The 17,090-nt window shown below is 38.2% G+C and overlaps 1 protein-coding gene across 1 annotated transcript in view; it reads right to left on the bottom strand.

Annotated features, from left to right (window-relative positions):
* Positions 1–549: 549 nt before the first annotated feature.
* LOC306876127 (cyclic AMP-dependent transcription factor ATF-2-like) overlaps positions 550–17,090 on the bottom strand; it is a gene marked incomplete at its 3' end in the record, with an annotated part of 28,306 nt that continues 11,765 nt past the window's right edge. Inside the window, exons 8-11 of the mRNA XM_079427082.1 lie at positions 13,007–13,174; positions 10,512–10,718; positions 7,284–7,389; positions 550–2,416 (exon numbers count right to left, since the gene is read on the bottom strand). Coding sequence (XP_079283208.1) covers positions 2,199–2,416; positions 7,284–7,389; positions 10,512–10,718; positions 13,007–13,174 — 699 coding nt within the window. The remainder of the gene's footprint in view (positions 2,417–7,283; positions 7,390–10,511; positions 10,719–13,006; positions 13,175–17,090) is intronic.

The raw sequence follows: 17,090 nt of genomic DNA, 5'->3' as shown, positions 1-17,090 counted from the left end.
ATGCCTGCTAGTTGGTTGCTAACTTGCTAGTAGTTGGGTGACAGGGCAATATCTCAAGATCGGTTAACGAATTCAGCATGTTGAGCTAATTGCTGACAAAATAGCTAACCATGCTAAGTAATTTTTTGAATGATTATGACCTTATGCCTATTTAAGAATTGCAGAGCATATCTTGCCAGCATTACTGTTAATGCATATTTGATTTATTAGTATTAAATAGGGCAACATTCGGGTTCTACACCCACTGTTATGCATGTTATATTACTTTTTTTTTGTCTTTATTTGCTGTATTTTGAAGAATGAGACGGATTAGGAATAGTCATAATCACAGGGATGCTATTCCTTTTCCTTTCAGACATGTATCAAACCAACAGCTACAACAGTTCATCCAAATGCTTTGGCAAAGCTGTGACAAAACGTAGAGTTGAATTTTCCAGGATTCTCCACTAGATGGCAGAATTTACTAAGCAGAATATCATTAAAATAAAGGAGATACAAGACTAATTAAAAACATAATAGTTTCATCCAATGATCTGCAGAATGACTGATGCTTTAAATAGCTATTAAAAGATTTATTACAACATTTTTTTAATTTATTATAATTTATACATAACTTTCACAAGTTACAAGTTGACCGCCAACACAATAATTATCACATCCTTTTTCCAAAGTGGACCTAGTAAATAAGAACAAAACCCCCATTGTAAAGCTGCCATTTCCTGCCTGAAAATCTAAGAGTAACAAGATGTTCAACTGCAACAGAGACATGGTTGAAACACTGGTCTAATTCTCTTAGAGAATCAGTCATGCAGGTAAAGCACAGAACAACTGTCATACAAATTTACCTTTGAAACCAAAATCAAGTTGATTTAAAAGCAGAACGAAATGCAGCAAAGTCTTGTAGAACTACACAGTAGTAAGCCAATAGATTTTAAAGAGAGAAGAGGATGATAATGAAAGACTTCATCTATTTTTCTTACTTAGTAATTGACACTAAGAGTAACTTAACAGTAGAACTTAAAAAGACAGTAGAGTTTTATATCCGTCGTTGTTTGTTTTGAAGAGCAGCTCCAGTTCCTGTTCAGGTTTGTCGAGTTTAATGCTAAAGACAGAATTGCTGAAAACAGTTCCACAGGTTGGCCAGAGAAATCCTTATTTAAAGGTTTGTTCAGGTCTTTTTTTTTTTGTCATCATGATCCTAAGACAAACAGAGTACCAGTAGAGATCACATACAATGATTTCACCATAATGGCATATACAATGCTTCCTTAATTACACTGTAATCAGAAAGACAACCAAAGTGAATCAACTAATGAACTTTTCTCAATGTTTCTAAGAGTCAGACACCACAAATATAAAGTCAGCCACTTTGTAAGTTAAGCAGAAAAAATCACTTATAAAAAAAGCATTATGGTTCTTATCAAAATAAGTCCATGAAAAGCTCTCAGGCAAGTCTATTTCACTAATTCACCTAAAACTTCATTGCAATTAAACTGTAAGAGAAATCTGTTATTGTAATTTCAATAACCTGCAACCAAATAAATGGCACATATCTAAGTAAGCATTTGAAATGTCAGCATGGTGAATAATGCACTCCTACAATCACTGCCCAATGAACAATCATTCACATCAGAAAATCTTCCTTTAGCATGCCAGGATCCATATGAAACATTCACACAACAACACCTCACTATTACTAGAAGACTGACAATCAGATTTCTTTTAAAGCTACTCCTAAAAATCTGCTGGAACTGCTTGAGTCAAGCACTTAAAACAATGATTGCTTAAAAAAAACACCTTTCACTCCCTTCATGTGCAAAATATAAAAGGTAAATAAATTATAAAGTGGCCAATTCTTCCATCTTTAAGCCTCTGATAGTGCTCCGGTAAGTCTGTTTCCTCTCGCTATGAATCCGGACACATTTGGACTGTCGTGAACCGTTCCTTCTCGATCCTCAATAAATACACCACCACAAACGGAAAAACCATAAGACAATCAGTACAATGTCTGCATAACCTTTCAAGTGCCTTCCCCGACAACTGTACTCACAACTCTTTGTAAAAATGCACTGGATTGAAAAGAGCTCAAATGAAAACAGAGGAGAGACGAGACCGGAGTGCTCCAGGGATCTCTAATCTCTCGTCCCCCTCATTTCAACATGGCTGCCAGGAATCAAAGTGACCAATCAGAGGTCTGATCAGCTTCCTGAAGACTGGGCGTGAGAGGAAGAGGTGTCTTCCTCCTCTGTGCTGTGGTCTGCGGCGGGCCCCAAAGCGGGGCCGGATGCGAGGGCCGCTGTGGCTGCTGTGGATGAGCTGACGCCGTTGGATGTGCTGATGGAGCTGTGCTGGATGGCCTCGTTCTGTGGGCTGCTGGAAACAGACATCTCCCCGCAACTGTCCTCCTTATCCAGCTCTGAAACACACAGCCACCGAGATGACAGACATTAGTAGCTCTCAAACGCTTTCACACTCCATGCAGTTATTGCATAAAGTAGTGTTGGGGTCAAATGACAATGGAAATGTTTAAAATAGTACACTAATATTTGTATGCTGTCAGATATATTTGCCAAAATGTGCAGTACACAACCAGAGCTCACCTTGTCAAGTGCTTAACTTGACCTTACAGTATAATGAATGATCCAGAATTGTATTATTCTAAATAAAATTATATATAAAAATACAATAAAAACAGTATTATTGTGACACTACCGGTCAAAAGTTTGGAATAATTACCAGTCAAATTATTCTTTGTAATGTTTTTCAAAGAAGTCTCTTATGTCTGCTAAAGCTGCATTTATTTGATCAAAAATAAATAAAATTAATAATAATGTGAAATATTATTAGAATTTAAAATAAATACATTTTAAAATGTAATTTATTCCTGTGATTTTCAGCATCATTACTCCAGTCTTCAGTGTCACATGATCCTTCAGAAATAATTCTAATATGCTGATTTGCTGCTTAAGGAACATTTCTTATTATTACTAATGTTGAAAACTCTTGTGCTGCTAATTATATTTGGGGGAAATTCACACTTTTTTTAAAGGATTCTTTGATGAACAGAACAGAAAATTCAAAAGAACTGCATTTATTTGCAAGAAATGTTTTGGAAGATTATAAATGTCTTTACAGCCACTTTTGATGAATTGTGAATTAGCGATGTCACAATGAGGAAATTTGACCCTCAGGATCTGTAGCGCTTTGATCCATCTTTCCCTTTCTTTGAACAAAACGAATGCTTAAAAACACTACAACAACAAACTAACTTATAAAATAAGTATAGAACTAATAGATAAAACAAGACAGGTGGCATCTTAAGACCCCACACATGACTTTTTATTAAATTGTGGCCATGTTGTACTAATTGATCTGAAAGCCTTTACTGTCATTGTATAGCACTGCATACAATAAAATTTGAAGCGCTGCTCCAGTTGATGTTGAAAAAAACAACAACATATCACCATACCAAAATAATGAAATTAATAAAAATAAGAATTATTGAAAAAGACATACCAATTTACATAAAGTGCAATAATTTCAGGTATTCGTTACCTTGATTTGATATATTTAAACTGTGTAACATTGATAATAACACTAATTACCGTGGTAAGCCTATGGTGAATTATTTTGGTCACGATAATCATGTAGTAAAAACTGATATCATAACAACCCTAGTTAGTAACAATGGGGTTCAAAGTAGAAATTGTTAGAACTAAAGTTATATGTTAATATTCTATATGTGTCAATAATAGTTGCTCAGCTGAAAGTGCTACACCATCTTTGCTTAAGCATCTCCTGACCTGTAATCACCATGTGACTGATGACTCTTGAGCTGTAGTGCTGACATCTACCGTCAGACACTAACTGTCTATGCTAAACAGCTAAATCTGACCCCCCTGAGCGATGGTGTGAGCGAGAAAGCTCAATTCTGACCCCGCGAACATCTGAAGTTCTTTTGCACCGGATGAGCTGCTGGCATGATTGCGATTAAAGACTTTGCCAGTCCAATGTTTTGTCTTTTATTAATCCCTGTGCTTGCTTTGTAACCTTTAATTAAAGTTACAATGTCATTTTAAACCAACATCATCAGGGTATATTAGAGGCTGTAGTGTGCGGCCAGACTCGCGCACCCCTCCCTCCGATCCCCTCTCTTTCCTGCCAACTACTGCAGCGACAGATAATTACTGCACCTGATTTTAATGATACACACACAGGAGAGCGGCAGAGATGCGCGGTCCAAATGCCACCAGCTGTTCTGCAGTTGCATTGAATTAATTGGCTCCTGATGAAGAAGAGAATGAAAAAAGGCTCGCTCTCGCTCTGTCTCGCACAGAAATGCAGACTACCATGATAATTAATATAGCTAATGAAGCAAGCACGGCTGAAATGGCACTTGGTAATTAATGCGGGGGTATTTGATTGTGTGCACGCTTCTGAATTGACCGAGCTCCGATCTGGTGATTTGCAAACCTCGCCTGCTCCATGCATGTAAGGTCGAGCTCAGAAATCAGTACTGGGTTTTCTCTTCTCTTCGGCTCTATGTTCAGGTATCTGTAATTACTCCTAATGGTATTAAGCAGGAAAGGAAGTGATATATTATCATACACAGCATTACATGCTCTGGAGACTGCTTTCAGATCATCTCCGCTGTGAGCAGATGGGGCTTGTGCAATGCCAAACGGAGGCACGGCCTGCCCTGTTTGCAGGGCAGCCTGGGTAATTTTCCCCCACCTGCTACCAGGGCAGAGAGATTAAGGCCAGAAACATACTTTACTTAAGTACGCAATAACAAACGAAAATGCTTTGCCAAGCAGACTCACGTCGAACATATTTGACACCTATCCCAGGTACAATGCGATTTTCATATATTTCAGGCCTAACAGACTGTAATGAAGCAAACAAGATGGGAGCGCTCAGGTGACCAAATGAAACCCGCACTGACGTCTGCACTTTTTCACCGCATTAAGACCGTTCTTTGACAGGTGATGACCATCTGCGGCTTCTCCGTCCTGCGATGAATGTAGCACAAACTGGCGTTGTTTACAAATCCGGCAAAGACGGAATGGCGCTCTTCTGCGAGTCTCATTTGCACAGGTGACTAATATATGACCCCCTCACGGTGTTGGGTGACATTGGCAGCATAAACAGGATTGAGGAATGGTTTCGAGTTTTCGATCATCTCCGTACCCTCCTCTACCTCGCCAAGACCGACCAAATGAACCGCTCCCTGACAACCCAATCTCACCCGACAACCATCCCACTCATAATATGCATGAGACCTGTCAGTCAAGCTGCTTAACAATGCTGGCGCATAATGAACTGCACGGCGCATGCCAGTCGCGAAACGGCGCTTCTGTCAGGCTCTCCGCTATAATACACTCATTTTGGAAGCAATCATTGTCAATACAAGTCAGCCTCGGGCTACAAAATGAGCCAGACACATGCACACACAAAGCCAGCAACGTATCAGACATGGTGTGATATCAAAGTTATGTACAAAAAAGCGCTTACGCACCAGCGGAGCGGCGTGGGCGGCCGTTAAGTTTTAGTGTCGCGGAAGTGCTGCCGGCACATGCAATCTCTCCCACAACCGCTTCTCTGTTCCTGTGACAACAGCTAATTGATATGAAGTGGCTGCATATGGCAGACGAGCCGCAGATCTGCACAATTCACAAGGTGTCATTAAAGCGTAACGGCCGAAGACGTGCGTGTAACAAAAGCAGCCCTCGGTTTCTGAATGCCTCTTTATCAATTCAGCTTAAAGAGGACAGCGCCACATATTGTTAGCGAACGTCTCTGTTGTGCAAATATATGAGTCCTCGGCGTTCTGCTGTAATAATGGGACGAGATGAATCTGTTATTTCACACTCAGGGCTAGTTCATATTCCACTTCACATTTCATCAAAAACCCAACTGAACAAACACTGATTAGGAATAACACTCATCTGTTCTCGTCAAAACAAACAAAACAAATTTGGAAAAAAAGAAACCATTAACTTTACAACCCATTAAGCAGAGCTGTCAGTCCAGAGATGTGTGTTCATTTTCAAAGAAAGAGGAGAAAAGCATTCAGTGAGATTAGATCTGGTTTTGAACCCTGAGCAAAATTTAGAAAGTCATTGCCAACTGAGAATAAGGCATTGTGAATGAAATATCAGGATCTTTTGACTTATGCCAGTAAGCAACCACCTAGGACAATCTTTCTTAACCCTGTTTTTGGAGATAACAACAGTACACATTTTGTATTTCACCCTTACTCTAGCCATCCATGTCCAGTCTTGGTGTCTCTACTAATGAGTTGAATCAGGTTTGTCTGGGAATAGGGTTGGGAAACACTGCCCCAGTACCCTAGTAGTGGTCCATTTGCACATTTTCATTAGCAATATGTTGATTCAGTATCTGCTTTGATCGAATTATTTAGTCAGTTCAGTGAAACCAGTAAAATAAACCAGTAACCACAATTTATGAATCTTTCTGAAGAAATTATTTATTAAAAGTCATGTACTTATGATTATAGCCAACAATAACAACAAATCCCAACTCGTGGTCCTTTCCGGGCCCATTCCAGTCTCAGTTTCACTTGGCAAGATTGATCTTTGAGAGCAGCAATGGCAGTGTGCCAATTTCTGTTTCCTTAAAGTGAACCACTTGGTAAAAAATTGCCAAAAATGTGATAAAAATGTGAATTTAGACTGCAATCATCTGCTGAAAAACCTGTTGTATCTTCTACAGGTTTTTCAGCAAATGATTGCTGTCTAAATGCATCTTTTGCAAGTAGTCTGCTGTACTATTATAAAGATCTCTATTTATATTACAAGCTATCAGAATGCCATCTTACTTCTTGGTCATATAAACAACAACATCTGCACCAATTTGCTCAGTTTGGGCCTCTGAATAAAAATAATGTGATTTTTCTCTTTCAGTATGAGCTCCATATTCTTATTACATCATTCTATATTAGCCATAAGAGTCTGATGTATCAAATATGGCACTCAAAAATTTTCCACAAATTATTAAGAAACATTTTGTCTAAAGGTTTAAACAAAAACATTGTTCCATTTCAAAAATGTAGATTTTTCTGACTATTATTAAATATGTTAAGGCTTTGCAGGGTTAAGAGCGCAGAATCAATACGTTTTTCAATAAATATCAGTAAACTAAAAAACACATTTTTATGGCTGTTGTGATTCATAAGTGCTAAATCTTAAATCGAGAGCACTGGAGTCTGATGACGAAGCGAGCTGATATGTCTGACAGTGTGAATTGCTGAGGTCACTCACGGTGGTATGTTGATTTCTTCTGTAGGAGCGTCACGGGACAGTCTTTATGAGCCAGTAAAAGCTGCTTCAGCTGGGCCACCTCACTACGCAGAAGAGTCACCTCACTCTGCACAGAGAGAAAGAAGCACGTTACCCGTCAAGATCAGTGAGGAATCAACAGAAAAAGATCATTAGCTCTTCTTCATTTAAGCTTTTTTGGGACACAATTATAGCTGCTTAATGGCAGAGTCCCAGGAGAGAGAAACACAGAGAGCGCGCTCCCCTCCGTCAGCGAAACACTGTCGCCCATTCTGGTGAGATTTACTCTCGTCTGCCGTTAGGACTCCCATGGGGCTGTGCTGTTCTGCATGCGCTAAAGACAGGCTGTTTAACAGCGAAGGTGACTTTAACAGGATTTACAGAGAGCTGAACGGGTGCGAAAAAGGGGCACAACGCCGCAGATTTAAATGCTTTCTCTGTTCCTCAGAAACACGGCCGATGTTTAATGTAGCAGTCTAAACGCTAGCCAGTTTATTTCTTTCCATCTGTTTTATCTTGGCAGTGCTGGCATGGTGCGCAGAGGAGAAGCAGATTTAAACACAGCTGCTAAAACACTATGGCAGTGTTCACCACAAACTGCCATCTTCCATTACGACCACAAAGTCGGCCTCCCTCCCTCCTTCTTTCTGTATTCCACATCACATCAAAATGCACCCACAACTCCAACTGTCTGGAGCTCAGCTTGACCACAGGCTATTATTATTAGTTACTAGAAAATAACTCATAAGGCTCAGGGGCTGTTAAATATCCTAAAACAAGACGGGTGGACTGGTAAGGTGTTCAACTGCCATGTCAATATCTCCAGAGCAGTGTGGTCAGTGGCTGATAGATAAATATTAACGGTAATAAATAGCAAATAGCCTAGATTTCTGGAACGTGACGGATTAACTGCGGTCATTTTGTGGTCAAAAATATAGATTCAATTTGACTGTAGTTCCAGGCAAATGATTTCCTACGTGGCTGTGCTAGTTTCATGTCTGTACATTTTTCATCTCATAAAATTTCAAATCAGTTTTTTTTATGTAGATTTAATTATTATTTATCAGACAAGAAGTATATTATAACAAGCTGGAAAATGAGGCTGAAAAGTAATTATCACAAAATAAACCTTGACAGGGTGAAAACAACCCTGATTGACTAAATCTCAAAATTGACACTGCTTTTCAATTGAAACCGATACTTTTTTCCCAGGAAGGATGCATTAAATTTATTAAATGTGACAGTAAAGACCTTTTTATTCCACATAAATTCAGTTCTGTCTGTTCTTTTGAAATTTAAATTGATCAAAAAACAAACAAACAAACAAGCATCATGGTTTCCACAAAAATATTAAGCAGCACAGCTGTTTTTAACATTGATAATAATAAAAAAAAGTTTCTCGAGGAGCAAATCAGCATATTAGATTGATTTCTGAAGGATCACGTGACACTGAAGACTGGAGTAATGATGCTGAAAATTCAACTTTACCCTCGCAGAAATAAATAATATTTCAAAATAAATTAAGACATAAAATAGATTTTAAACTGTAATAATATTTCACAATTTTGCTGTTTTTACTGTGTTTCTTATAAAATAAATGCAAATGATGGTGAACATAAGAAACTTCTTTTAAAAACATGAACAAAAATCTCCTGAAGAACAACTGTTTACTCTAAAATATCAGAAAAAAAAAAAAAGTACACTCTGGTGCAGACGTCTCTTAATTATCCAAAAAGGCAAATTCTTAAAGGGCCATTGGATCCCCATTGGATCATAGTTGATGTGATTCTTTTGGGTCTTAATGAAAAGTCTATAACATACTTTGGTCTAAGGTAAGACGGCCTTGTCAATCAACTATCGGGAGCTGCCTTCGTCCGTGTGACGTCACAGACAAGAAGCTGAACACGGCTTGATTTGAAATTGATATTTTTAGGGATTAAATAAAAACCACTGGGTGGATTTTTTTCATTATAGGATAGATGTGTACACACACAACACACGTTTATGTTCAAACAACATGTAAAAGTGAATTTAGTGTCTGATAACCCCTTTAAAAATTCCATTAATTAACCTATAATAGGCCAAAATATTAGTCTATGTCTAGATATCAGACAAACGACGAAAGGAAGCACAATTTAACATGCTGGAATTTACAAGGTATTAATAATTCAAATGTATACAGTGATGTTATTATGACCAGTGAACTTCCAATGACATGAACAGCTAAACTGACATATGGCTTCAGGTACATTTCTCCCATTCTGCCTCTCAACAACAACAAAAAAAAAATCCATCAAACGAAATGTCTAAAATCTGATGATCTGTCCTTTGTGCTGTTTTCAGAGAGATGGTGAGGCAGTAAGATCAGGCCATTGAAGTGTTTAATGTTTTCACAGACCGGCTGCATCCATAAAGACAGCACAAGGGGGATGTTTGGCTCGAGTGCTGCCGTGCGCTGGTCGGCAAACCCTGACACCTCGTTAAAAAGCCAGTTAAGGATGATGTTAACGTAATTGAGCATCATTAGAGCTCTACGCTCCGATCAGCTGGGCCAACGGGGCAGAGAGGGACAATTATACCAGCCCTTCAGCGCTGATAAATATGCTCGTATTAAACACCTTCTCTCCGAAGAAACATACTGTCACGCTCGTTTTCAGAGTCCCAAGCATTCTGTTCTACACCCAACACCCTTCTTCACTTCTCCATCTGTTTCATGTTAGTTTATTCCTTCATATAACTTGCAAATTAATCGCCCTTCCCCCACCCCGTCGCCAAACCAATGCGCTTTGCTTAAACGGACAAATAAAAAAGACAGTGCGCAAATAAACAGTGGCACATCTCATTAAATTGTCTGGAACGTGCCGGCTCCGTTATCAGCAGAGACAACGGTTACGTGAACTGTTGCGAACTTGTCAGTGGTAGATCCTAATTGCCTGCTACAAAACGGGGGTTGAGAAAGAGACGGCTTTCCCTGGGAGAGTTCCAGGGCAGCTCACAAACGCTCCGACAGAACAGACGACACGCTTGTGTGCCGATGACATCTGGAGGAAACGTCTTTATTGACAAGGCCATATCGATGCAGGAGACTCCAACAATCACGCCATGGCTGTCATGCAAACACACTTCTTAATTTACATTAATGACTTCATCACCATCTTTGTCTGGCTCTCCAATGCACACGGAAATACACTCAAAGATGTGTGCGTGTACCTGTAGCTGTCCATTCATACTGCTCAAGTCTTCTGCTTTTTTCTCCAGATTCTGCACCCAGACTTTCCTCTTTTGCCTGCAGCGAGACGCAGCCGCTCTGTTCCTTTCCAGAAACTTCCGCCTCTTCTCATCTGGGTCCTCGCTGGTGGTTCTCCGCCGCCGCCCACCTGTACTGGTGGTGTGCTGGGCCGGAGGGGCAGGAGACACCTGCACAGGTCGACAATCAAACACGAATCAATTAAGACCTTTTAGAAGAATTAAAATCACTGTCACAAAAAAATTATATTTCAAATACATTTCTGTTAATTAAGTATTTATGAAAAAAATAATGGGTTTTGCATCAATATCAAGTAGAGCAACTGTTTTCAGCATTAATAATAATAAAAAAAATGTTTCTCGAGCAGCAAATCAGCATATTAGAATGATTTCTGAAGGATCATGTGACACTGAAGACTGGAGTAATGATGCTGAAAATTCAGCTTTGATCACAGAAATACTTACATTTGAACATATATTGAAATAGAAAATAGTTCTTTTAAAATGTAATATTTCAAAATATATCGCTGTCTTTACTGTATTTTAGACCAAATAAATGCACACTCGGTGATCACAAAAAAACTTTCAAAAACTCTCCAAACCCAAACGTTTGAACAGAAGTGTACTTTTCTTTATTGTTAATTCATACTAGCTCATAATCCATTAACTACTGTTAAATTTGAAATGTTAAAATGATATAAAATACATCAAATTAACATTAGTGAAGTGAAGTGACCCATACTCGGAATTCGTGCTCTGCATTTAACCCATCCAAAGTGCACACACACAGCAGTGAACACACACACACCGTGAACACACACCCGGAGCAGTGGGCAGCCATTTATGCTGCGGCGCCCGGGGAGCAGTTGGGGGTTCGGTGCCTTGCTCAAGGGCACCTCAGTCGTGGTATTGAGGGTGGAGAGAGTGCTGGACATTCACTCCCCCCACCTACAATCCCTGCCGGCCCGAGACTCGAACCCGCAACTTTTGGATTACGGGTCCGACTCTCTAACCCAGGGGTGGGCAAACTTTTTGACTCGAGGGCCACATCAAGTTTTCCACATTAAGTGAGGGGCCGCATAATATGTTCATGACATATTAAGTTTTGATTTTTTTTTTTTTTTTATTCTAAATTGAGACTCACTTACTACTGTACTATGTATACTTGTACATGGCAGTTCTTTTCTTGTACCATCTCTACCTATTTTTATGATCACTTTTATGACACATAGATAAGTTGCATTGGTGTACAAGTCGATTGATGTATAAGACATTTTATCATTTCATTCAGAAATAATGTAAAAAAAATGAAACGTTTACAAACATTAGATACATGTTTTTATATTCCCTACACTCCACAAAAAGTTCTGTAAATTTAGCAGTGTTCAGAATAGAAAAAAGAACGGAAATATAAGTAAAAAACAAATTATAGTGGCATTCACTATAAACATATTATAAATGCCCAGTCTAAATATTTAAAGCGAAACTGAAACTAGCGGCGTGGTTGCTGGAAAATGCACAATACAAACTCACTTGCCTTTTCTCATTTATCACCAATCCTGATGTGTGCACTTTGCGCTTGACCTTGATTGCTTTATATAAATCCCCTTGGAAATCGCAGCACATTTCAGATAAAAAAAAAAGCAATTTATAATCCAGAAAACAGTACTATATCCATTTTCATAAAAATGTGTGTGGAAAACAGAAGAAGAAATCATATCTTTGCGAGATAAAACGACAAATTATTTCCATGTTTTCCCCACAAAATTACAGCACCCGTGAGCAGGAGGATAACACTGGCATTTGTTCTGATACTGGAAAGTATTTGAATCATTTTTAAAACAGTTCCAGTACAAGGCATTTTTCAAAACAAATGAACACTTTCACATTTTTAAAACATGTAACTTATTTACTATTGTGCCAGTTTTGTAGTGTATATAGCTATTTTGACTTTTTATTTTGTATTTGCTGTGCGGCTTGAACGCGGCGTCTGTCAAAAATAGACTAGGCACCTATCTTTGGCGAAACCGCGCGGAGAGCCGCTTCTGAAACGTGCCGCGGACTGACTGGAGCGGGCGCGATCAGCTCCGGTGGCCGCGTCGGAGCGGTAGGACAGTGTAAATCAGGGGTTATATACTGCACTACAGGCTACAGCGCTATCTATTGGATTTTACTGATACTGCATTTTGGAACAACTGCCTCACGGGATGGATGAAAACGTCCGTAGTTTGCCCACCTCTGCAGATTCGTATCATGTTTTTAAAAATCCCTCGCGGGCCGCCACAGGAATGATAGCGGGCCACAGATGGCCCGCAGGCCGTAGTTTGGACACCCCTGCTCTAACCATTAGGCCACGACTTCCCCAACATTAATTGTTAACCTGTTGCTCTGTGTTAGTTAAATAATACCTAATATTTGTAAGAGACATTTAATACAAGAGAGCACTGTTTAACACATACAGGCGTTTCTGTCGTGGATGTAGCCGGCTGCTGTAGTGACTGTGCGCGTGGCTCCTCAGCTGGAGGCGGTGCCGGAGGCGGAGTCTCACTGGCCGAGCTGCTCTGGATGTCACCTGCATCACCGTTGGTTACCTGAGGGATCTGCTGACTGAGGGCCGCCTTCAGCTTCTGCAAGTGAGAGACAGGTCAGAGGTCAGGTCAACATCTATTACTAACTTCTTGTCATCTTAGCTGACTTTAAAACAGTTTCTTTACAAGAAGAATATACCTAGTTTTATCTGCTTGCTTTGTTTTTTCACATTTTTACATTTACAGACCCTAAATGTCACATTCAAAACACCAAACTGTGATTGGCCATATTAAATTACTGATCTCTCTCTGTAGCAATGCATATGGTGTTGTAAAGCAGTGTCACCATGAGCTGGTTTGCTTTTAAGAGGCAGTCGTGGCCTAATGGATAGAAAGTTGGACTTGTAACCCGAAGGTCGTGGGTTCAAAACTCAGGTCTGGCATGTGAATAACCAACACTCTCTCCACCTTCAATATCACGACTGAGGTGAGACCCTTGAGCAAGGCACCGAACTCCCAACTGCATTGGCTGCCCACTGCTCCAGGTGTATGTTCACTACTGTGTGTGCACTTGAATGGGTTAAATGCAGAGCACAAATTCCTTTCCTAAATGTCTGTCAGAGGGCCCTTCCTGACTAAGTGGGAGGTTCTGGCCACAATAAGCTGCAATATACAACAGATTTTATGCCGACAAAAATCTGCCTATTCGCATAGCGTTTAACCATAAAACCTCGCTCTCTTCAGCATGTTTGTCTATAGTTCCAGCAGCAAAATGAGGAAAACATGGTGCTATCTCTCTTTCTCTAGCTCTCTCTGGGATCAGGAGGCTAAACTACATTAGAGAGAGGCGAGAACTGAAGATTAGAATAATTAACTTCTGCGGAAAACCAGAGGCAAGGATTAAAACAACATATTCATCACAGCTTTAAACAGATGCTTCCCTCAGAGCTCTTCCACAGGAGTAAGAGCTGTCGTAGCTAATTCCCTATTCCCTGGAGATGCCGGTGATTTTCTCTTGTCAGGGAAATTTGCCTTTCCCTGGCGTACTGTAGCATGTGCAGCATAGAGACCTCAGCGCCAAGAGCTTTTCTTTTTCTAATTTTGTGACAATGAAGTGTTGATTACATGGAAGGTTTAAATAAGTAAAATAAAAATAAAGAAAATAAAATAAATATAAAATAACTTAATTTTTAGAATTTTTTTTTAAACCAAAAAATATTTACAAAACCATTTTAAAAACCACACAGGGACTTCTGTGAACATTTGAGCAATAATGTAGATAAATCAATGCATTTAAATGTCTAATCCTCATACATTTTGTCCAGTGTTATTTTAACATGAATGAGGCCATTATTGTTTTTATTATTATTTTGAATCAGTTTTTATATTAGTTATATTTTCTGTTTTTGGTTTATTTTTAGGATTTAATAGGTTTTAGGTTTCATTTTAATTTTAAGTTTTAGTAACTGTGTTTTTGTCATTTTTAGTAGTTTTTGATTTTTTTTATGTCTATATAGATTATTCATTTTAATTTCAGTTTTATTTATATTAGTACATCACATTAAACTAAATTTAGTTTATTTATAAATACTAGCTTAGCAACCCTCTTATATATGTATATATAAAGTTACACTAAATTTTACATATTTTAACATTTTTTTTCAGTTAATGTGAAACATAAACACAAACAGAAATCCAGTCTTCAGAATGACAGATGCTGAGAAGTTTTATTTCTCAATAGATAATTCTTCTCGGTCTTGGTTTTTTGAAAACCCTTTGTAAGAAACCATGATGTGGCCCAAAAGCAGTCAAGTGCGAGAGTCAACAAATGCCCCCACAGCAGGTGAGGTGTGTAACCATAGCCACAGGGACAGAGGATGCATTAATTTTCACGAGGAAAAAAACAAAAACAAGAGCATTATTTTAACAGCCATCCTCGGCAGACCAATCTATCTAACAAATTTGTTTATAGAGCAACACCCTTCCCGAACTCCACGTTCCTACATGACTAGAAAGAAATTATTCACGTGGAACGAGTCACACAAGGGCTGAGCGAACGACTGAATGAGAAAGAGAGAGAGAAACAGAGGGACTGTGAACGATGTGTGCGGGGCCAGTCAGATTCATATTTCATATCTGCCATCGGAGCCCCATCAGAGCAGTAGCCCTCCATCTCGAGGGTTTTATTCAACCATCTGCTCCTTTATTACTTATCTTTATTTTGCAACTAATTAACAGCATAATCTTCTAAATTCAGCAAGTTAATTATCATTATTGTGATCTTTGCAGCATCATCAGTCCTTGTAAAGTGCCGTGTCTATGTGGCAGGGGAACGAGTGAGAGAGAGAGAGAGAGAGAGAGAGAGAGAGAGAGAGAGAGAGAGAGAGAGAGAGAGAGAGATGAGGGGGTGTTTGCTTGACGAGGGCTCATTAGATGTTTTCTGATGAGTTGAGGTTTTGTGCGTGTGCTTCCTGTAGATGGAGGTTATGTGGAAGGTGTATGTGTATGAATATGCTTTATGTGCGTATGTGTATGCTGATGTGGTACATGTTATGAATGTTTGGTCATGAGGTAGATGTGCATTTGTTGGTGTTTGGATGCATGGATGCAAGCATGTACTTATTTGGTCATATGCTTATAAATAAATAGGGTACAAAGCAGGGCTTGAGACTCTTTAAAAATAAGTCTAATTTCTTGTTAGTAAAATCAGGTCATTTCAAGAGCTCATGATAAATATGTGGCATTTTATTAAAATTTGGGAAATGACTGAATACTGAATTTTTTTTTAAAAGAATGGTAAAAGGGTTGCAGACTTAGCCCCAACTAAACTTGAGTAGTTCAACTCTTTAAGTGTTACTGGCCCTTGGCGCTATTTATTTCTTGCTGTTTTCTCTATCACATATAATTTAAATGATATATTATTTGAAATCTTAAAACCTCAAAATTCATCCTTTGAAAACCATTTTGAAATCAGACATTGTGTTACCATGGAAATGGTACTTTAAAATCTTTTAGTGCTCCCCTTAGTGGGCGGTGTCCAGTGTCATATTACAAAATTTATAAGGTCTTTTAGAATCAATCTTGACAAAATACATATCATCGGAAAGGTCTGAGTCTCAAGATTCCATATTTGGTGGTTATTTCGATTGATAGAAGCAATATTGGCAGAGAAAATTAGACGTGTGAAAAATGCATAAATTAAATAAAAAAATAATAATAATTCAATGGAGTTTTGAAGGCACCCGGTGGCTGTTTGTGGTATAACATCCTAAATAAAATCTCAGGAATTTTTTGTATCAACTTCAAATTTGGAACATAACTTATTTAAACATAAGGCTTTAATTTTAAAGCAATTTTTATAGCAAGAGTCCAATCTTAGGTCTGTATTCCAAACATTCATGAACTATAACAATTTAAGCCCAAATTTTGGTCTGTAATAACTAATAAATGTATATTTCCCATTTATTAGAGAAAAACACATTTGTTTTGATAACTTTGTTACAGTAACTTTAGGAACAGGGTTAAATGGTTGAGCTTGAGAAATGCACATTGCATACAATTTTAAAAAAAAATGAACGTTTATATAAACTACTGGTCAAAAGTTTGGAATAATTTAAAGTTTATTAAAAAATAATATTTAAAATTTTTTGAAAGAAAGCTCTTTAGAAATCCTTCTAATAATCATTCTAACATGCTGATACGCTCAATTATTAATCATGGTTATTTTCATGAGTGTTGTACTGCTGAATATTTTTGTGAAAACCATAATACAACTGATTTAAGATTTTTTTAATGAATAGGAAATTCAAAAGAACAGCATTTATTTAAAATGGAAATCATTTATAACATTAAAAATGTCTTTACTGTCACTTTTTATCACTTCTCTTTCTTTCTTTCTTTCTTCTTTTTATTTTACTTACCCAAAACATTTGAGTGCATCACACTTTTCACAAAAATATTAAGCAAAAAAAAGAAAAAAAAAAAGAAAAAAGTTTCTTGAGCAGTAAATCATCAT

The sequence above is a fragment of the Barbus barbus genome (assembly GCF_936440315.1).
Source record: "Barbus barbus genome assembly, chromosome: 10".
Lineage (NCBI taxonomy): Eukaryota > Metazoa > Chordata > Actinopteri > Cypriniformes > Cyprinidae > Barbus > Barbus barbus.
This window is presented reverse-complemented; position numbering and strand designations above follow the sequence as displayed.